The sequence below is a fragment of the Moschus berezovskii genome, chromosome 2, assembly GCF_049115385.1.
Source record: "Moschus berezovskii isolate FMDL1 chromosome 2, NW_MosBer_1.0, whole genome shotgun sequence".
NCBI lineage: Eukaryota > Metazoa > Chordata > Mammalia > Artiodactyla > Moschidae > Moschus > Moschus berezovskii.
This window is the reverse complement of record NC_142461.1, coordinates 84,604,928-84,627,410: the sequence shown is the minus strand read 5'-3', so window position 1 is coordinate 84,627,410 and position 22,483 is coordinate 84,604,928. Positions and strand designations below refer to the sequence as shown.

Genomic DNA, 22,483 nt, shown 5'->3' with positions numbered 1-22,483 from the left:
GTAATTTCAGCAATTTAGGTGATTTCATCCTTTGACTTTAAACTGTAAGCAACATGTAATTTCCCTTTGTGATTAGGTTTCCAGACCAAAACTTTTAGATTACTTATCAAGGAATCTTATCTGTATTCTTATATTTTCTCTACTTCCATTCTTGCATTTTTCTTTTCCTTACCTTTAAAATACTCACTATATGAGCCCCCATCATATAACTGTCCCACAACTTCAGAGACTTTTTGAAGAAATACATGATTTAAATTAAGTACTGTAGTATACTGATGGCTTATATCTTTGAATTAAGATAGAAATATATTTAATGCTAACACACTAGCACTGAATATGATATATGTTTAAGAGCTTCAGGAGGTACTGAATTATCTTATAATACCTCAGGACTTTGATTAAAAATATCAACTATTGCTTTTTATTACACAGATATCAAAAGTTGTACTAATTCTCTGCTGAGTCCCTTAATATACACTGGAAGTAAATCTCTCTCATTGCCTTGTTTACTCGTGATTTTTTTTTTTCCTCATAAGTGGCAAGTCCAGGAAAAAGCTTAATTATTTTAACTTTCAAGTAGTTTGGAATCTAAATAAATAGGAATTTCAAGTATATACACTTCTGTGTATAGTTCTTCCCACATGTTTATTCATATTTTTATATCTCATCTGATCTAACAGACTTTAAAGTCACTGGTAGAAAATGATAATGTCTACCCTGGAAAGACTGGCCTGGAGGAGACTGATCGAGGCTCTAAGGAGAAGATCTCCCCCAACAAAGGAAGGCGGGGATCTGGAGCTTCCAGTCAACATTGGCCAGTTGCTTCAAGGGTAGCACCCTTTGACAAGATCAGCCAAAGATGAGGGTCACAGACAGACTGGCTGCCATCCAAACAGTATGGCGAGTCCTTCCCCAGTCCTTTCCACTTTTCCTCCTCCTTCTCTTTTCAGGCTTTCAGCAGTCTCCACCTTTCACAGTTATACCCTCAACCTCAAACAAGAGTTTTATAAAGCATCCTTTGGCCCTTCCTTTTAAGCTCCCAAACTCTTATTAAAAATAGATCTCAACTCCATTCGATCCAAGTAATGCAATGTACATATTGGTGGGTCCACCAGCCAGAAAGACACCTTTATCTTAAATGAAGAGTTTATTAACCCAAATATAACAATGACTATACCTTTTTTTCTATATTTGTCTCCCTTAGACTAATCTTTGTCCTATACTTCTTCTTTTCTGTGCCTACCTAAAGCAGCACAACATATAAATGACACACACACACACTCCCCAACATGTGTGTGCACAGAATCACAACAGTACAGAGAATGGCTTGACCAAGTGGGTATTACTGCATTTTTGTATTCATCCATTCAATCAATCCATCCCTCAGTATTTATCAATGCCTGACGAGGATGGAATAATGAATAGGACACTCTCTGTCTCTACACACTCTGTATGTAAATGGGGGAAACAAGCACATAAGCACATTAATATATCAGATGGTGATAGGTGCTATGAGAAAATAAAGCACGCCAGGGAGATAGAGAGCAAGAGGAAAGTGCTATCAGAGAAGACTTTTTAGAGGTAATGGCACTGAGCAGAGACCCAAGAAGTGAAGGCACGAGCCATACCAATATGAAGGTGGAACATTTAATCAGAGGGGGAGCACTTTAAGTGAGAGTAAGTGGGGTAACTTGGAGGAGCAGCAAGAAGGCTGGTGTGACTGAAGTGAAATGATAAACAGGAAGTATGGTTGAGGATGAAAGTGAAAACGTAGCCTGGTGGACAAAACAGGTGGAACCCTATAGGCCACAGGAAGAAAAATAGATATGATTTTAAGTATGATTTTATTCTAAGTAATTGGAAATTATTGAACAGGGAAGTTATGGAAAGTGATCTATGCTTTTAAATAATCTTTCTCGTTGCTATGTGCAGACTGTATTTAAGAGGGTCAGGAAAAGAAGCAGGTCAGCTAGAGAGCTGGTGAGATAGTTCAGGGAGAGATTATGGTCTTAGATAGGGTGGTAACAATGGAAGTAACTAAAAGTGGTTGAACTGAGAATATATTTTAAAGGTGGGATTGGCTGATGAGTGTAGATGGGACAGAATAGCATGGAGAGAGACCCCAGCTGGCAAATAGCAGAGACATTTCCTGGAGTTGAAAACACATGGTAGCTTGGGAGGCAAGGATTGCTCTAGAAAACTGTGAGATGTCTTACCAAACCTCCCAGGAGATGTCAAATAGATGTTTGAATGTGCGTCTGGAGTTTCAAGGGTCTGGAGTTTGAATTACTAAGTTTAGAAAACCTACCGAAGGAATTTGAAACCACAGGGCTGGAATATTTCAGCCCTGGAATATTTGAATAGTGCTCAGTAGTCTAAGAAGGAAAAGGAAAAGAGAAGAGAAGTCCAAAGACTTAATGCAGGAGTAGCCCAACATCTGGAGGTCGGTGTGAGGGGCAATCTTCACTAAAGGAGCACCCAGTGGCGTAAGAGTTTCCACAAGAAGGAATGAGAAATTATAAGTAAATAGGAAATCTAAAACCACTGAAAGATTTCATGCCCTCCATGCCTTCTTTCCTACTCCCTTTAAAGCAGAGTGAAGTAAGATGCTCTTCAGTCCACCAGAGACAATTCACACTCTCCTTTGAAGGTATTAAAATGCTCAAACAATGAAATTACAGTGTGGGGAAAAACAGAAAAGAGGATTGATTTAGGATGAGGAAGACAGAAATGGCTTTATGGAGTTGGTAACTTTGAGCTGGAAGACTAAAAATGAATAGAAGCTTACTAGGAGGAGGAAGCTAGAAAAGAATATTCAAGGTGCAGGAAGCTTTATGCAATAGAACAAGATAAACATAATTTTTCCTCTTTCCTAGAGAAATAGATGTATTTCTATTGCCTCCTATTACATTCCCTTCTGGATGCCAAGTAAAAACACATATAAATAAGTGAATGAACGAATACATGAATTAGAGAAGACAATGTATTAAAAAAGTGATTTTTATGTAAAGACTTTCATGATAACTTGAGTATGAAAGAAGTGTATTTCAGTTTAGTTTGCATTAATGCACTTTGGATGATCAACATGACCAAATTTTGTTTAGCAAAGGCTGGTTATTTACATTTTGGGTTGACAATATTTTCTGTTTTTCCTTCGCCTAGCCTCATTTTATTAGCATTACCGAGGGGTCTATCAAAGGAAAAGGGAATAAAATTTAAAGACGTCAAACTCTGCTACTTTATCCCTATTTGTGTACAATTTATTTTTTTAAACTAGAAAACTGTCCATGGAGCTTAACTGCTCAAGCATACAACTTATTACAATTACTCTGAAGTTAAAACTTTTATAGATTAAGTTGTCTACTTACTTAACTTAGAAGGAATTTCACTGGGGTTAAAATTACTCTGGAATCAGTACTTTTATTTCTGCTTGAGTGATGAGGATAAGAAGAAAACTTTATATATGAAATTTATTCAGATATTTGATTGAATTAAATCTAAATGATTTAATAAAATTACCTTTCAGCCCATACTAATAGGGGCTAAAGCTGGTAATGTCATTCAGTGATTGATAAAAGTTGAAAGTTTCTTTTAGGGTGGAAAAGGTGTGGAAATTGTGACTCACTCTGGATTAAGTAAAATCTAGGAAATAACACTGTACTTTTCCTAATATCAGCATAGATTTGTTAGAATCCCAGGTGGAAAGACTTCAATTTATTTGCATGAATGCATAGTTCAATAAGAAAAGGTTTAAATTTAGTTGGAGTAAAACTGCTTAATGATTTCAAATATTACTTGTAATATATTAATATAATGGGCTTGAATATCTATAATGGAGTCTTTTTCATTTGGGTCTTAAGGGTGTTCTCACAGCTACTAATGTTGAGTGCTAGGTACATGCTGAAGTACCTAAGAGGAAAGCACTTTAGGTTAAAAGCACTTTCTCTTCTCAGCCTTGGGTTAAAAGCTATTTCAGGATTCTGTTAAAGGCATTCTTTGGTCCTCAGCTTCAGCTCAAAAGCAGCTTTGATGAAAAGTGCTTTGAGGCAGGTAAAGGATTTTATAATAAACCATATTAAGAGCTGGGGAATGGTGTGGTTCTGTGGAAGTGCTGCCTAGCTCCGTGGAGGTGTGGTGTATACCCTGTGCAGGTTTGCCTGCTCTCTGTCGTCCACTAATTATTTTATGCAAAGAAATTGAAAAACATTTCCAGGAATGTAATTGGAGAGAAGGGGTTATGAGCCCAAATTAGTAGGCCATGACAAACACATTTCCGAAAACATGTTGTCTCTTTTGGGGCTTCCAGTCAAACATGGTGTGTATTTCTTTCTCAGCCCTTACTGTAGAAAGTGACTTTGCACTAACATTTCTAAAACAGCTTATCCTGTCCCAGGGCTGTCCACAGAATTGAATAAATAGATATCTCATTGGAAGATGGGCTTCCTTGGTAACTCAGAGGGTAAAGAATCTGCCTGCAATGCAGGAGGCCCAGGTTCGATCCCTGGGTTGGAAAGATCCTCTGGAGAAGGGAATGGCTACCCACTCCAGTATTCATGCCTGGAGAATTCCATGGACAGAGGAGCCTGGCGGACTACAGTCCATGGGGTCACAAAGATTCAAACACAACTGTGTGACTAACATGTTTCACTTTCATTGGGATATGCACTTTGCATACAGTACATTTTCTGGGCTTATTTCATACACTTCACATTACTTTTCGAACTAACAGGGCCTCCCATGGCAGGACAGGCATACTTAAAGATGAAATGGTTGGGTATACCAAACGAATTGGCAGAGTGATGGTCACTACCCAGATGTCTAATTGCAAGTGTTAATATTTGTTGGTGAAAACACCAACAGTTTGTTTGAGAAGTGGCTTGATTGAGAAGGATTTTGAGCTTGTGGAATCAGTGGGAATTCTTAGAGATGGAAGAATGCTTCATGTATTCTAGCTGACCTGAGTTCTGTTGAGGAGAGGGCCTCAGAGAGAATGGAAAGAAGCTATTTTCTCACTTGGTGAGATTCAAAGTCTAAGCACTGTTGCTTCAGGTCCTAAAAAATTAAATGAGCCATATAGATATCTGGGAGCAGGGCAGTCTTCCTGATTGCTCTGGAGGCAGAGTGAAGCCAGAAATGCAGTGGAACTAGAGGAATTGCAGCCCCTGGAAGGTTTTGTAGGTTTGGAAACTTCTGGACAGTAAGTAGGCACTGAAGCAGTCACTGATCAGAAGATGCTGGCTGTCTGTGGCCATGGCAAATTGTCTTCCTTGGCCAGTTTGTAGGCGATGGGATATCAAAGAAGAGGAATCAAAGAAGAAGAACATGAAGAGAGCAGTTCTCCTCAGATGTGATGCACACCAGGTGTCCCAGAAATAGCTAGGGAGACATTGGAAAAAGAAAGGCTGAATTGTTATGATGATACAGGTGAGAGTCAAGACTTGTGATATTTGCTACCTATGAAGACTTGGTACATTCATGTCATTGTTACTTCATTCACAGTAACAGGTTGCTGGGACATGGCCCACTGAGGTTAAATAGGAATTAAGTAAAATTAATTTCATAATGCAGCTTTCTAATACAATCAGTCCTTCACATATACACGGATGTAGAACTGGCAAATACAGAGGAATGACTGTACTGTGGCATTTTATACACAGGATTGTAGCATCCTCAAATTTTGCACCAATCCTTTGTGGATAGTAAGGGATAACTATATATATTTCCATTAAACTTTTCAAATGGAGCCAAGCTGGCGAGATATGGAAATAATTTTATTTTAATATAGAATACTTCTTTCTAGGCAGTGTCTAATTTTCAAGATAGGAATCTCAGTTTACACATCTTGGTGGGCCCAACATCCAGTCTATCACTTACCACTCAATATATGTTCATCAAATAAATAAAAAATATGTAATGGTACTGAGTGAATAATAATATTGCTCATAAAATAAAGTACAATGTCCTTAGCCTGGCCCTGTGCAAACCACCTGCCACCATGACTTATTAAATCCTTTATATTTCATCCGAATCATCATTACCCATGCTTTCTAACAACTGTGTACCTTGCATGTCCTACTCATTTTTTCTCATATCCAAATACTTTAAGGTTCAGTTTAAGGGCCATAGAGTAAAAAAAATAGTTATCTTTCTAACTCTTTTCCCACTTGTGATTTTCCCAAATTTATGACCTGAATGCCCCTTGAAGCAACTGACATTTGATATATTATGCCATATTTGTTGTACATTTTCCTCCCTCAATCATTTCTTGGGGGATTCTGCTTTATGAAATTTTTTCTTCTTAGAAAATAGTGATTTACAAGTATGTATGAGTAGGCAATGTGAATAACCACCAAAGCACAAAGAAATGCAAGCAGAGTTCTTTAGCCTTGTTATTGGATACCACAGCACAAGGTGGACAGGATGCTCCACATGTTGGTTTTATTAATGCAGTCTCACAAAAATCTCATCATATTTTACCTGTTTTGAAATTTTCAGAATATCTACTCTGCATCCAGGAGTAGAAGCACATACAATATGCCCTGAGATAGTAAGAGAAGAATTAGGAGTATAAGAATGAATACCTATTACTTGCTATGCTGATTGTTCTTTATATAGTATCAACAATCCTAAGAGGTAATATCTGGAAAGTGTTAAGACAGCAGATTTCATTACTTTGCCCTAATTCACAAAAAATAAGTAGCAGAGCCAAGACAGACTTCAAAACTACTTCAAAATTCTGCCATCTTTGTGGCTTAATGACTGCAATACATTATTTCCCTGAGTAAAATAGATTACATATAGCTCTTTCAAAAAGGACAGGGAGAGCTGGTCACTATCATCTCATGCCCCCAGACCCAATGGGGAAAATTGTCTTTCACATATTTCATTATTTCAAGTGTTCTTTATATACTTAAATATCATACAAAACTAAGTACAGTTTTGTGTTCAAGCACCTCTTTTTCCCAAGGATGCACAGCACTGCTGCATTACTTGTTAGATATTCTTGTAGTCTAGGAGTCTAGGCTGGTGATAATGGAGGCAACAGGCTGGGACCTTCTCCAGAAAAGGATGCTTCCACCACCCCTAACCACCAGATGGTGTAGCAAATGGATTAGCACAGACTCCACGCAGTGGGTCTCAGTTGAATGTCTACCATCCAGCTCAGCAGGTGAAAGTGAAGCTCAACACACATATACATGGCAGCTTCTCAGACTCTTGAGTTAGAGAACTGCATCTGGGAGACAGAAGCTTTCTCTAGGCTTTTGGTAGTGTTCATACTATAATAACTGATTGTAGGGACAGATGGCTTTGGATCATCACAGGGAAATGTTTTCCACTAGAACTTTACCCAAAAGTACTTACTACCTTCTCCAGAATTCCTCAGATAAGATGTCCCACCTCCCCAGCTGTCTCCAATATGCTATTTATTCTCCACATGGTCTTCGTGCAGGGTTGTGATCTTCTTTTCCCCTACCATCTACCTCCTGCCCATCAGTCCCTTCTGAGGCCACAGTTCCCTGGCCAGGTTTTCTGCTTTTCAGTCTGTCCTCCACAAATCAGTATGGGACAGGTATCTTACTGATAAAGTGCCCTAGTATGTGGTCCCATATGGTCATATTTGGAAAGTTTATATATTAATACCTACACTACATAGCCACCCTTGACATACTTTCTCCATATTGCTGTGGCATCTTGAATTGAACATAACTTCCCACACAGATGTAAGTAATTGTCTTTCCTTGTTTGCAATGGACAGTGTATTTCTAACCAATATTACTTTTCTTCCAAGATTATTCAATCATACTTTTAATAGGTGATCTTTCTGATTAAAGGGGCATGCGTGCAAGTGTATACATGAATAAAAAACCTTATGTTAGAGAATCTGAGATATCTGACATCATTGGGAATACTGCTTTTGATGAAAACAGGGTCTAACCTTGCAATTTTTTTCCTCCTAAAATGTTTGACTTCTTCAACTGGTAATTATGTAAACAGATTTATGACCAAAAAGTGCTCTCACTTCCTCTTCTGACATGTTAATTGTTTCTAAAAAACATTAAGTGAGGTCCTGTCAAATTCTTTACATAATATTGAATTTATCCTATGATAATTACATTTTTAAGATAAAAAAGTGTACCATATTCAAGGCCCCAGTACATTTGAAATGTACAGTCACAAAAGACATAAACATAATATTATACTGTTCAGAGAAGGAATCTATGAGGTGGTGCAAATGATGAAGGAGTCTGGGGGAATAATAGCTTTTATGAAATGTAGATTATTTGGAATATCAAGATGCTAAGATATCCTCAAGACATTATTTTCAGACCATCTGTTTTCTTATTTCTCAGCCTCTAGTGCATGATAGATTTCTTCATTGTGAGGTTAACCGAGGCCAGTCCTCTTCCGCCTCCGTCATTTTTTCCCTCCTAGAGTTTGAGTTCCAAGTTCAAAGGGATAAGTTAGGAGTGATATATTCAAGTTAATGACCCTCACATGTGTTTAACTTGGATTACATCGCCTCTAAAATCTCCCTCCTGTCTATTATGGGTAGATAAGAAAATCATTAAAAAATTGGAACTCAACAACTGTTGAAAGAGAATGAAAATTTCTCTCCTTTGCTCTTACATTTCTAAGTGAATTAAATCTGATGAAGATGTCAATCCTTGTAATAGCCTCTTAGATAGCTATCTGCCCAAGTTATCCATCACAACACCAACCACAATTCAATGGCTGTATGCATCTCAGGAAGACATCAAGTTAGGCAATTTTAGGATTTACTCTATGTACATAGGTTATAATTTGGGGCAAAATTTCAGCAATAAATATATAGCAAATTTTCTTATAAATATTGGCCAAATATATATGACTTATTTTGCTTTAAAATTATAGCATTCTTTATAATGATTGTCTTACACGTCTGAACATATATATGTATCTACTAATATTATTAGTAATATATACTTTATATATTAAATTTCTTTAATAAATCCCAACTTCATTACTGTCCTCCTTGGTAACTCAGATGGTAAAGAATTTGCCTACAATGCAGGAGACCTGGGTTCGATCCCTGGGTCAGGAAAGTCTCCTGGAGAAGGGAATGGCAACCCACTCCAGTATTCTTGCCTAGAGAATCCCCATTATCAGAGGAGCCTGGAGGGATATAGTCCATGGGGCTGCAAAGAATTGGACATGACTGAGAGACTAACACACACATAACTTTATTATTATAGGTTGATGTTCAGTATCAGTTAGCTATACAAAGTATTCCAAGTATTTTTTAAACATATTATCAAAGGTTAAAAAAATGTTAGAGACAATTGAAAATATAAAATGGAGTTAGGTCACAATACTCAACAGTAAAAATAACTGAACTCTTGAAAAAAATGTAAGTTGAAGAAGACATGTATAAACAAATATTCATTTCTTATCAGTTCAGTTCAGTCGCTCAGTCGTGTCCAACTCTGTGACCCTATGGACTGCAGCATGCCAGGCCTCCCTGTCCATCACCAGGATATCACCATCATCATCCGTGTCCATCACCATCATCATTGTTTCTTATAAACTTCTTTAAATTACTCTGTATTCTTTTCTTTACTGGACTTTTCTCCTGCTGCTACTGCCTTAAGCTACTGTTAAATTGTGAAAGTACATTTTCATAAAATCTTCTTTTATTACATAAATGTTGCTGATTTGATGAGGAAGAGAAAAGTTTTCTTATTTCTCTTTTGTGTTTTCTTTATTGTGTGAGAAGAAAGTGTTCTGATCATCTTTTTAAATAATGAAAACAATAATAACTGTTCCCAGGAGAATAAGGAAGCAAAGAGAAGGCTTTGTTTGACTTATCTGTGATAAGGCACTTTTGTGCTTCAGTTTTCATGAGTGGAAAAAAGAGATCTATACAACACTTCCAAGCCCTTCTATTATGACAGTTTATGCTTCCTATACAGCTTATTTAACTTAAATGCCTGGGAAATAGACACAATTACCACCTTATGGAATGCCACTTAACTTTAAATGTTCCCTATAGAATAGAAACCTATTTCATAAAAATTTATCTCAGTTTCTCAGGAATTATTTCTCCTGTAGGTTTCTGATTTTTTTCTGTGCAATTTTAAAATTTAACTCAAGATTGCTTAGGCACAACTATGATATAAAAGACAGAAAATATTCCCATACTCAGGGAGTTTGTTCACAAGAGTTCTGTGAAAGAGCTGTGTCCTATGCCCATGTACACTTTAATCATTCACTCTTTCAGCTGTTATCAATTTAAAACCAATGAAACTCCCACACTGAGTCCATTTGAGCAGTCAATTTTAATATCTCAAGGCATCTGTAGTTATTCTGAATTGGCTGCAAAAGCAGAACTAACAAGTTAAGCTCTAACCATAAGTCGACATCAGGCTGGTAAACCATACATCAAACGCAGACAGTTAGTCAATACTCCAGTAAGAAAAACCAACTAGCATTTTTAAGAAGAGCAATATATTCATAATATGTTTGGCAGTCTGGTTTGCATTGCTTCCTTGATGGCTGTGCATTTAACTTTTTAGTCAACAGGGTGCTTCTTGCACTGCCAAGGCAACACATTTGAGGGAAAAGTGGTCTAGTCTTCCCATGTATGGGTAATAATTTTAACATGAGAATAAAAGGGATGGAGGAATGTGCCGTTTGTGAATAAGAATACAGAAAGTGTCTTAATAGTTGCTTTTTATAAGAAAACTCTTTCAACCATATGTTCTGGATCTTTGAGCACGGTCTCGATTTCAAATATTATGTCATTGTCAGGCCATGTGTCTCAATTTTGTGTTTGGAAAATATGGTTGCTTGAAATACCTCTTTCTCTCCCAGGAATGACTCCATGACAGGACTGTTGCCTCCCATAGAGAAAAGACAATGAAGAAGGAGGAGTATTCAAACAAGATCAAGGCAGTCATCACTTCAATCAAATTATTTCCAAATTTTGGGGGCTCCGGGGGCCCTGGGCAAGGGGGAGTGAAGGGTATTTATGACATATAGCTGCCTATTCCCAGAACTCTTTTATGTACTTTTATTTTATCTTCAAAAAGAAAGGACATATTAAAGAGAAATATCTAAGGAGGAACAATGCTACATAAAGTTTATGTTTTCAGATCTGTTGCCCCAGAAAATGCTTTGATAAAACACACTTAGAGCAACATAGTCAATTTCAAAGGAAAGTTGGGAGATAATACCTCCTCATATTGCAGTGTGACTAATACTGACAGACCACCAATTATGATTATCCAAATTCTGATATGGCCTCTTGCCTCTTTCCCAGAGAAAAATCGAATATGCTGGAATAGTATTTTTGTGACACAGAGTTATTTTTCTGATGATTAAATTTTACAGAGGCTGGTCAAATTTCAGTGTCACTAATCAGATAGGGTAACAAGTCAAAAGAGATATTTTTATATTGGAGAAGAGAGATATTTTTATATTCTGCCCCCCAGTAAAATGATACATTTCTTTTTTTCCTTTGTATTGGGAATTTGTGGAACATTTCTCATTTATAATAGATATGAATTTCAGAGGAAAGATTTGTAGGCCACACTGTCAGTGATGCTGAAGGAAATAAAAAGAGCACTATATTAACCTTTGTTGTTGTTTACTGACTAAATTGTGTCCTACTCTTTGTGACCCCATGGACTGTGGCCCACCAGACTCCTTTGTCCATGGGATTGCCCATCCATAAATACTGGAGTGGACTGTCATTTCCTACTCCAAGGGATCTTCCCGACTCAGGGATCGAACCCATGTCTCCTGCGATGGCAGGCAGATTCTGTACCACTGAGCCACTAGGGAAGCCCATTTTCATGTTAAGATATGTCAAAATGAATTATTGGTGGTAACATTTCCTATGATCGTAGCCATCCACACATCGGCTGAATGTGGACCCTCATGAGGAGAAACTGGTTGGGAGAGCTCTGAAATATACCATCTCTAGAGACACAGTCAACATACATACATAAAATGGACTCTCAAATCCCAATCATACCACGAATACCTCCTTTTCCAAGCACTATGAAAAACTGAATTCATCTCACTATATACGAAGCGTTTATTCACATATTTGTTCAAATTATCCATCTCCTGGTCAGGAAGAAACTCTGGTTTCCTCTGCCCCAATTATCCATCCCACTACAAAATGAAATCAATGTATTTTCAGCAACAGAATTACAAAAACTACAAAGGAGAAGGTAAAGTATCAGCACTGGTTTTGGATGCAGTCTGTACAGTCTACCGAGGTCCTAAAAAACTAAAGACTTCAGCTGAAGAATCTTCCACTGCCTGTGAGCTGGGTTTAGGAGTCATGAGGGAACTGTGTGGTATGAGAACACCTGCTGGAGAACAGCAGGGTATTAATAATAAATGTTAACCTTTAAAAGAGGGACTCCTGTGAACTCTGACGAGAGCCCTGCATCTTTTTGTTCTCTTCAGGTGGTTTCATGGAGGAAAGATTTAGGATGTGATTAGAGGATTGAGTGGTCATAGACCACCTCTCCAGAGGGCAGCACAGCTGCCTTTTGACCCAGGAAGGAAATAATCACATGGCCTGACTTTTGGTCATCTGCAACTAGTTGAGGATATGCTTCAGAGAGCAAATAAACTTGGGCTGGTGCAATGTCAGGGATGGGAGGAGAGGCTTCTTATCCTGTACACGATCTACACACACATGCATACATGTCCAAACATATATGCACAAACATATACAATTTGAGTTAGAGCACAGAGTATGCTTAAAACATGGTTTGTTACAAAACAAAACCTGTCTCTAGCTGGTACTGTTTCCTTACTGGTGCTCATGATGATTTCTTCTTACTTTATGAACTTGTCAGTCCTCAAACTGGACGGCTTAAAACAGTATTTAGAACTGGCACCAAGATTAGACTAACTCTGTAAGCTATGCCAAAACACTGGGCAATCTTTTAATGATAAATAGTCCACGGATGGCTAAAACCAACATATTCTGCCAGGACAAGAATTAATATGGGTTTTAGAGGCCATTGGCTAACAACAAAATGCCAATATGCTATTTTCAAATCAATTGGGTCTTATTCATTTTATATTCTCCATATTTAGCAAGCCTGTTACTAGAAATACAGTCAGCTTTAGAGCTAAAGGCTGATGTTATCCAGAACTTTCTTTTGTCTAAAAAAAAGAGATCTCCAATTTAGGGTCAATGCATGTTACAGGATTCTCGGGGCTGGTGTGTGGGGATGACCCAGAGGGAGGATAAGGGGAGGAGAGAGGTGGGAGGGGGGTTCAGGAAGGGGAACTCATGTACACCCGAGGTGGATTCATGTCAATGTATGGCAAAACCAACCAATATAATATTGTAAAATAATTAGCCTCCAATTAAAAAAATAAAAAAAGAGATCTTGAGAACTCGACTCAAATGTTAGTAATATAATTTAAAGGAAGTAAAAAGGAGAATAGTAGAAAAATATTATTATCTGCAAACATACAAAATATAGTAGTTTATAGCAGGAAATTACAGATAATATCATTTTGTAGATACTAAATATCAAATATGAGTAAGTCAGCATCTCAAATAATATATTCTAATGAATCCTATGTGAAAAGTTCTCCCTCCATAAGAAAATAAGTTCTGGAACCACAGGGAAACCAATTCATTACTCTGGCTCATTCTTTTCCCCCTTACCTAATTTGCTCCCATTTCTGGACCTCATTTCTCTCTTGTTGCTCTGAAGTTATTTTGCTTTTAATATCTTATAATATCAGGATCATTTCCTTTCTGGATAACAGGCTTTAAAAGACATGGGCTTAACCTGCTAGCCAGGTGCACTTTTTCCTCAATATTTGCCATCTTTCATGGTGACCTGTATTTTATTATTGAACAAAAGCTAGCTATGTGGTACTCTATTATGAACACATTTGCTCCCAAGAGCCTTTAAATAACAGAAACTGCCTGGGAACTATAAATGCAGAGGAACCAGGAAGCTTATAGGCCAAGATAAAGCAGCTTAAGGTTGGCTATTAATTTTGGCTAATATTAAATCATGACACAGCTCACATGTAAGGATCACAGTTCAATTATGAACCATAAAGAAGTTTAAAGAAAAGAAGATTTACAAGATATTTTTAAGCACATTAATGCATAGTGTGGAAGTTGTGAGAGTATTTCAGGCCCAAGCAATGATAGACCCATGCCCCAGTATATAAATTCAAATATAATTATTCTCAGACTAACACTGATAAAGTGGCAAGTTGGAGCATATCTCTACTCAAAGGTATATTGCAGTGTTGCTCATATATATTTTGCTTAAATTAACAATGTGACAGGTAGGTTACTTTGTCATACATTAGCTCTAACAAATTACTTTAAAAATACTGTCCTCTTAACTCAATGATTTTGCTATTCATAAACATGACTGCTGAAACTTTAGGGCTAATAACTTGTATCAGCAACTTGGATGGCAAAGCTTTCTTTACTTCTCCGTATAACATATATTTTACAAAAGTACTGTGATGTCAAAGATACTATTTTCTCATATGCCAGAAATTTAAACAATTGTCTGTTTGGGTAGTTATTAAACATTTTAGCAATTGGATGATACCACGTTAGTGGGTGTAGATAGGAAAGAAAATGAGCTCATGCCTTTTGTATAAAGAGTACCATAATAAAAACTACCCAAAATGGTAAATATGAGCCAATTGCAAATGATTTTTATACTTTCCTTGAAGTAAATGAATTACTGCTGTCTTTCCTTGATACTTGTCTGGACTGATTTCTCAAACATCAAAAGAATACTTGAGAGAGTGTTTTCCTAGAGTCATCTTGGTCATGATTTCCTCTATAAATATAAGTAAGAAAAGAAAGAGGAGGGAAAAAGAAAGGAAAGAAAGATGAAAACAAGGAAGGAAAGATAGAAGGAAGGAAGGAAGGAAACAAGTCAGCTGCTTAATGTTTAAAATAAGTTGGGCACTGTGTGAGATTCTTTCATTTAAATTTAAAATAAATAAACTTAAATATAATTTCATTTGAATTTTATGATGCAAATTTTATAAACCAAAAAGTTGATAAATATTGAATTTATAACTGATAAATGACAGAATCTACCTTCAACTTAGCTTAGTCACATTCTAAAACTGTTATGCTTTCAAATAAATTCAATTCTCTTAATTATAAAACAGAGTTGAAAATTTTCTCTCACCATAAAAAATTGTTTACAGATTTATTCAGCTTAGCAAAAGTATATAAGGCATACTCTATCCTATGGAAATATTTTATATTTCAAGCAGGTTTGATAGTTCCTATAGATACCCTCGGAGAAGGCAATGGCACCCCACTCCAGTACTCTTGCCTGGAAAATCCCATGGGCGGAGGAGCCTGGTAGGCTGCAGTCCATGGGGTTGAGAAGAGTCGGACACGACTTCACTTTCACTTTTTACTTTCACGCATTGGAGAAGGAAATGGCAAAACACTCCAGTATTCTTGCCTAGAGAATCCCAGGGACGGGGAGCCTGGTGGGCTGCCATCTATGGGGCCGCACAGAGTTGGACACGACTGAAGTGACTTAGCAGCAGCAGCAGCATAGATCACCCTAGGGCAAAAACATACCACTGACAAGCTAGCTCTACCCATGTAAGGAGAAATACAGCTCACTTTTGTGGAGCCTCATTTTGTAATAAGAACGAAGAACAATGGCCAACCAGACATGTGAGTCAAGTTACTAATGTGATAAAAAGAGATTCAGACAAATATATAAGTGAAAGGAACGTAGACGACATTGATGATTCAAAGAAGAGAAAATCTTAAAATTAAAAGTTCAAAACAAAAAATTTTAATTTATACAAGTTGATAAGTTAGAAAAAAATATAATCTATTTTTTATTTTCTCTCTTATTCAATGAATTAATGTTTATTGAGTGCTAAGTATCATCTCACTATTAGGAATGGGAGCAGCATGGTCAAACAAAACTTGTCCTCATATGATGCAAGAGAGTGAGGTATGTATAAAAGAACGGAGAATAAGAAGGATGTCTAGAAAACTGAAAATATAATTGTTGAAGCAAAAATAATGATGAAACTGAGAATTCTTTCAGAACATGAGAAAAACCAATTCTGACTGTCTAGTGTTCACATCCTAAAGATCACAAAGGGGGCAACAGAAAACTGATGGGAGAAAATTATTAACATAATAAGAAAGAGAAAAAATTCCAGAGCCAAAGATTCACAATTCTTCAAGTTGAATGCCAAGCAGAATAAATTTTAAAAATTCTGCCAACTGTATACATTATTTTGACTATAGAATCTCAAAGGCACCCCCGCAAAAAAAAAAAAAAAAAAAAAACAGACAAAAGAAATCGATGATCTTGAAAGGAAAATGATTTCAAAGTAACAAGAGTAAGAATGGAAGCTACAACTCTATATTCTAGAGGCAATAGGATTTTATGCACAACAAAACTATTGATTAAGTGTATGGGCATACTGAAGATATTTTTAGACAGTCAAGGTCTCATGTTTTCTAAATGAGTTACTGAAGGCTGTTACATAATAAGAGAAGAAATTAAAGCAAGAAAGAAAAGGCATGGGATTCAGAAGACAGTGAATACAGCTCAGAAGATCAGTGAAAGGAATTCACAGAGTAATAAAGGTGAAGTATAGAAAGCAACCAACACAAATGGAATAAGATTATGGAAGGATTTTAGAAGAGATATACAGCTGATACCACTCTAATGGAAAAAGTGAAAAGGAACTAAGGAGTCTCTTGATGAGGGGGTAAGATGAGTGAAAAGCTGGCTTAAAATTCAATGGAAAACAAAAAAAAAGAAACCTAAGAACATGGCCATAACTTCATGGCAAATATAATCGGAAAAAGTGAAAGCAGTGAAAGATTTTGTTTTCTTGAGCTCCAAAATCACTGCAGATGGTGACTTCAGCCATGAGATTAAAAGATACTTGCTTCTTGGAAGGAAAGCTATATGGTCAAAGTTCTGGTTTTTCCAGTAGTCATGTATGGATGGATGTGAGAGTTGGACCAAAAAGAAAGCTGAGAAACTGATGATTTGGAATAGTGATGCTGGAGAAGCCTCTTGAGAGTCCCTTGGACTGCAAGAAGATCAAACCAGTCGATCCTAAAGGAAATCAAACCTGAATATTCGCTGGACTAATGCTGCAGCTGAAGTTCCAACACTTTGGCCACCTAATACAAAGAGCCAACTCCTTGGAAAAAATCTGGATGCTGGGAAAGATAGAAGGCAAAAGGAGAAGAGGGCACGAGAGAATGAGATGGTTAGATAGCATCACCAACTCAATGGACATAAATTTGAGCAAGCTCCAGGAGATAGTGAAGGACAGGGGAGACTGGCATGCTTTAGTTCATGGGGTAACAGACAGTTGGACACTATTTAACAACTAAATAACAACAACAAAAGTGAAACCTGGAAAGCAATCAATACAAATGGAGTAGGATGATGGAAGGGTTTTAGAAGACATTCTGAGGTAAAAACCAGGGAGTCACAGACAAAGGTACATATAGTGTTTAATAGAGAGGACTAAATCCTTTGAGGATGTAAAACTCAGAAAGCAATGAAAAATAAATCTTTGGGAGATAAACATCTGTACAAGAAATTCACAGTCCCAAAATGTATCAAGCTATACAGCAGCGCGATTATAAGCAAATGATGAAGCATAAGCTTTAAAAATAATAACATTATAACTTGTGCAGCCAATAAGGCATGATATCAGACCTATGGATAAATTAATCCAATCTGGCACACTACTTGGTGAAAAATTTTGTAATATTTACATGATCACATGACTGATCACTTTTTTCACATTTAGATTTGAAATATAGGAGATGAGGGTAGAATTCCTGATTATGGCGTGAAACAACATAAACTTACTCATATAACCTTCAAATGTAAAAGAAAAGAGATCAAGGGATGTTCCTCTTTCATAAAAGTCAGGGGGTCGTGATACTGTAAGAACAGAGAGGGAAGTCTAATACTTGGTGCCACAAAAAACAATCTTATATAATCATAATAATATGAATGTTGTTTTTTAGTTTTTAACTTCTAGATATAGATAAGTCATAATTACAGAAACCAGTGAAATAACTTTTCATGATGTAGAAGTAAAGACTTAACAGCAAAAGTAGAGGAGATAAAAGGGGAAAAGGACATCTTGCTTGTCATCTTGTCAGTGGAGGCATTAAGTCTCAATTGTCTATGGTCAACAGAACAATAAACAGAGGTTTAAGTATGTTGGATAGTTCGGATGAAGCCAATAGTAACAGCAAGGCCAATTGTATTTGAGTATTTGGGAGAGAAAAAGACAGGTAGATGAAGTCTAATTTAATGGTCAGATTCACTGTAAAATAAATCTGAGGTAATGTCTGAAATTTATAAGGAAAGATATTGAAACATTAAAGATAAGAAAGATATTAACAAAAATCTATACCCCAAATAACAATAACTAATATACAGAGGCAGCCTTGAGAACTACAAATAGAAACCACCCCAAATGGTCCCTATAAGGAAGAAAACTAGCACAAGGCAGGAAAATACTGCTCTTCATCATAAATCCTGGAGGTGTACTATTTAATCCTTATACTGGCTGTTTCCCTTATAACAAACATTAAAAAACAGAAGTATTACCACATTGCTCTCAATTTCTACTAATGTCATCCAGTATGGTTTTTTCTATACAAAGATAAAAGAAACCACTTTCAAAATACACAATATTCTCTATCATTTTGACATAAGGAAATGTTAGTTGCTCCTAAAAATCCAACCAATTGTTATCTTTTCTAAAAATTACATTGCCTGTGTTTTATGTTCGTGGATGTCAATGCCGCTATTTGAAAGATTACATAAGGTAGTTTGGCTGATGCTAATGAGCAATTACTTCAGTTCCAAACGCAAGGAGAGGACATGTACAAACATACCTACTACCCTAAAGTGTACCCTCTTCCCTATAATTTACATATTACATTGATTGGAGTTTTGTTTTCCATGAGCGGCTCAATGTAATAAACTCATACATTTAAAAAGCTCTTGCCATTCCCTTGGCAAACGTGAAAGCACTTGGAGAAATTGAAGGCTTTTCAGAAGCTACTACTGCAATGGCACAATGATTGTGACACCCACCTGAGCTATTACTATTTCTTTCCATTGGGTGATAATTCAGAATTTTCTGCTGCCCCTTTTTGGCATCATAAGGTACCCTTTTCATTAGTCATATTAAAGAAATTAGAAAATGCAGCCCCATTAAGAGGCTACTTCCCTATCTAAAATCGAGCCAACGAAATCACATATTGGTAGGGTCTCCATCAGTCCAAAAAACAGGCTTTAAAGAAAGGGTTTGTGCCTGAGTTTATACTGTGCGATATTGTGACAGTTTTCTTTTCGCCTAAAGTGCTTTGTGAATATTGTTCTGCTGGGCATTGAAAGTCAATAAAACACAGCCTTTCCTGCCCCACAGTGGGGGCTCAATAAACGCTGGTTGAATTCAAAGCTCAGGCCTCTCAATCTGTTGGGAATGTTGGATAAAAGCGTAAACACTTTGAAAATTGGCTGTGGCCTTGCCAAACCCCTCCTAGGTATCAGGAAGCACACTTGTAAGACCCAAACTACCATGTACAGCTTTCCTGAATCTCAGTAATGGAGGTCTTTACTCCACATGTGCAAAAGAATATATTAAATATATATTCAAATACATATTTGAATATATATTTAATATAATTTGGGCAAACACATTCCAGGACAAATTTAAAGGCATTATCCCTTTTATTCTAAATAATTCTTCTCTAGAAAGAGTTAAGTCATTTTACTTGGAGAAATTAACCATTTAAGTGTTAATCATTGATTTATTTTGTGTGCTTTTTTCACAGCCAATCAAAAATACTGCTTTCACTTTCCCCCCCAAGTCTTTGCCTTAAATATGCTATGAAACGGACTTAACATACTAAATTTGACTGGGTCGATATTTTTAAAAATTAGTTTAATGCTTTCTATTCAGTTTAAAAAAAAGTCTCAGAAGCCTTACAAAAAATTCAGTTAAAACTGAAACAAGCCCAAGAAGTGAGTATATTTGCATAACTTGATCTGTATTTGGAAGAAAATTCCACTGAAGACAACAATGGAAGCTTATCAAATTGGAATTTCACATAGATTTTCCATAGCCTTACTAATGAATTCTGACTCATTGGTCAGCTATGGTGAAAATGCAATGGAGCTTTAAGATAGGAAATGTACCATCAGAGTGTGTTCAGTGGTTCCATTACATCAGTATGAAAACTGCATTAGGCATCCAGTTTCTCTGCTGTTTTCTGAGACCAATTCTAGAGCACTATGGTTATTAATTCTTTAGCATTTTGATTGGGGCCAGACCATGCCACTGAATTAAAACCTCTTTTATTTTGCTACAGTCATGAAAATTTTGGAGTTTGTCAGATTGCAATTGTTTGGGCTGTTTGTTTGGTTTTATATTTTGTCATGATGGCAGGTAACATGCTACTGATTTTTTTCTAAGAAAATGATAATCCATGGGATAAATTTTAAGGTAGAACTGGAGGTACTGCAATATTATGATGTGAACTTGAATTTGCAGAAGATCAAATGCTGTCCACTGAAAAGGACATTTCAGAGAGTAAAAGTCTGAGGTTAAGACTGATTTAAAGCAGGTGCTAGTTCTACTTCCAAATGCTTATGTTAAAGAATTTTCCACTCTATTAGTGATAGGTATGTTCATGCTTCACAAAATTTAATCTTTCACAATTGGTTCAAAATGCTAGATGATTTTTGTGATATGTTCACCTATTTTAAAAAGAGACTGAAGTTAATAGGTCAGATGGCTATTGTAAACTATTGAAATAATTCTCATCCTAAGTAGTGCTGAAGGAGAAGGCAATGGCAAGCCACTCCAGTACTCTTGCCTGGAAACTCCCATGGATGGAGGAGCCTGGTAGGCTGCAGTCCGTGGGGTCGCTAAGGGTCGGACACGACTGAGCGACTTCACTTTCACTTTTCACTTTCACACATTGGAGAAGGAAATGGCAACCTACTCCAGTGTTCTTGCCTGGAGAATCCCAGGGACAGGGGAGCCTGGTGGGCTTCCGTCTATGGGGTCACACAGAGTCGGACACGACTGAAGTGACTTAGCAGCAGCAAGTAGTGCTGAAAATACTATCTGCTTTGCCCTGTTCCTGAGAAATACTTGTATCATAAATCACTTTTTGACTTCTATAAGGATATCTTTCCACTTCATTCTCAAAGTTTATTTTAGTACTTTATTTTAGCCTATTTTAAAATTCTTTCTTGTATTTAATTTTCAAAATGTGTCCATTGGTTAGAAAATCTGAAAACCAGGGAGAATGATGGACTTGAAGCATTTTTTTTTTCCTTAGGAAAATAATACATTTGCCTCTGTGATCTATAAGGTGATTTCCAGTCATAGAAATCTATATCACTGGTTTTATCTGTCCATCCATCCTTTCAGCTATCTGGTAACCACAACAGTAATGAATGATAATAATATTAGTGATAGCAGAGGACATTTTTTGAATACCTCTGTTCCAGAAACTCTGTTAAATACTTTAAATGGATTATCTCATTTGTTTGAGTTTTCTCAGTGGTGAGTGTAAGTATCCCCAGTTAACAGAAGAGGCTCTGAGATAACAACATCTCTGAGGCTCAGAGATAACAACTTGTTCAACATCAATATTAGTGAATGGTAGACTAGAAGTCTGAATCCTATTTACATGGTGGAGGATATTTTATATACTTTACATGTACTTGCAAAATATCTGCTTATTTCAATTTAGATTGAGTTCTAGGTCCTCCAGTTCTCAAACCTGTAAGTTTTCATGACACCTGTTTATCTTAGACTTTCTTCCTAGCCTTACTTCAGACTGTGACTAGGTGATCAGATGACTTATTATACAATTTAAGACTCAATTAAGAATGAAAAGGGATGCTGTTAGTAAATATTCTGGAGCAATAAGTACCTCAAGGATTATCCAACCATGTGGGTTCATTCTAATGGGCCACTGGGATATTTCTTCTTGGCTCCTAGATCCTCTGAGGGCAAAATCTGGTATTTTTTCAATGATCTTATGATAACAACCTTTATTTTTTCAGGATCAGTTTTCTGGATAGCTATTTTTTCTTCTGCCATAGAGCAGAATATTTAATAAGCAACCTAAGAAGAACACAATTGCCTAAAAGTCCTTTAGAGCCAACTAACTACTGACAGAGAGGCACGTTCGTTTATCACTGTTACAGTAAAAGTATAAAATATTCTATACCTTTAATAAGTCCTTTTTCTTGCAGAGTTTTCAGGGAAGGTCTTCGGGTAATAAACTTCTTTAATCTGCTTTTAACTCGGTTTTTGTCGCTTGTATCAGAAGCACTATGATGCAGTCTGAACACTGGAGATTAAAAAAAAGTCAGAGGCTTTCAGTAAATTTTTCCTTTAAGATTATTACTTTATGCAA

The 22,483-nt window shown here is 36.6% G+C and overlaps 1 protein-coding gene across 3 annotated transcripts in view; it reads right to left on the bottom strand.

The window, feature by feature from the left end:
- The window catches only part of ARHGAP15 (Rho GTPase activating protein 15), a 725,608-nt gene that overhangs the window by 274,913 nt on the left and 428,212 nt on the right, over positions 1–22,483 (bottom strand). For 2 of the 3 annotated variants that reach the window (XM_055398711.2, XM_088829187.1), the window contains one exon: positions 22,295–22,417. The exons of the other annotated variant lie outside the window; for it this stretch is intronic. In XM_055398711.2, coding sequence (XP_055254686.1) covers positions 22,295–22,417 — 123 coding nt within the window. The remainder of the gene's footprint in view (positions 1–22,294; positions 22,418–22,483) is intronic. 3 annotated transcript variants of the gene reach the window in all.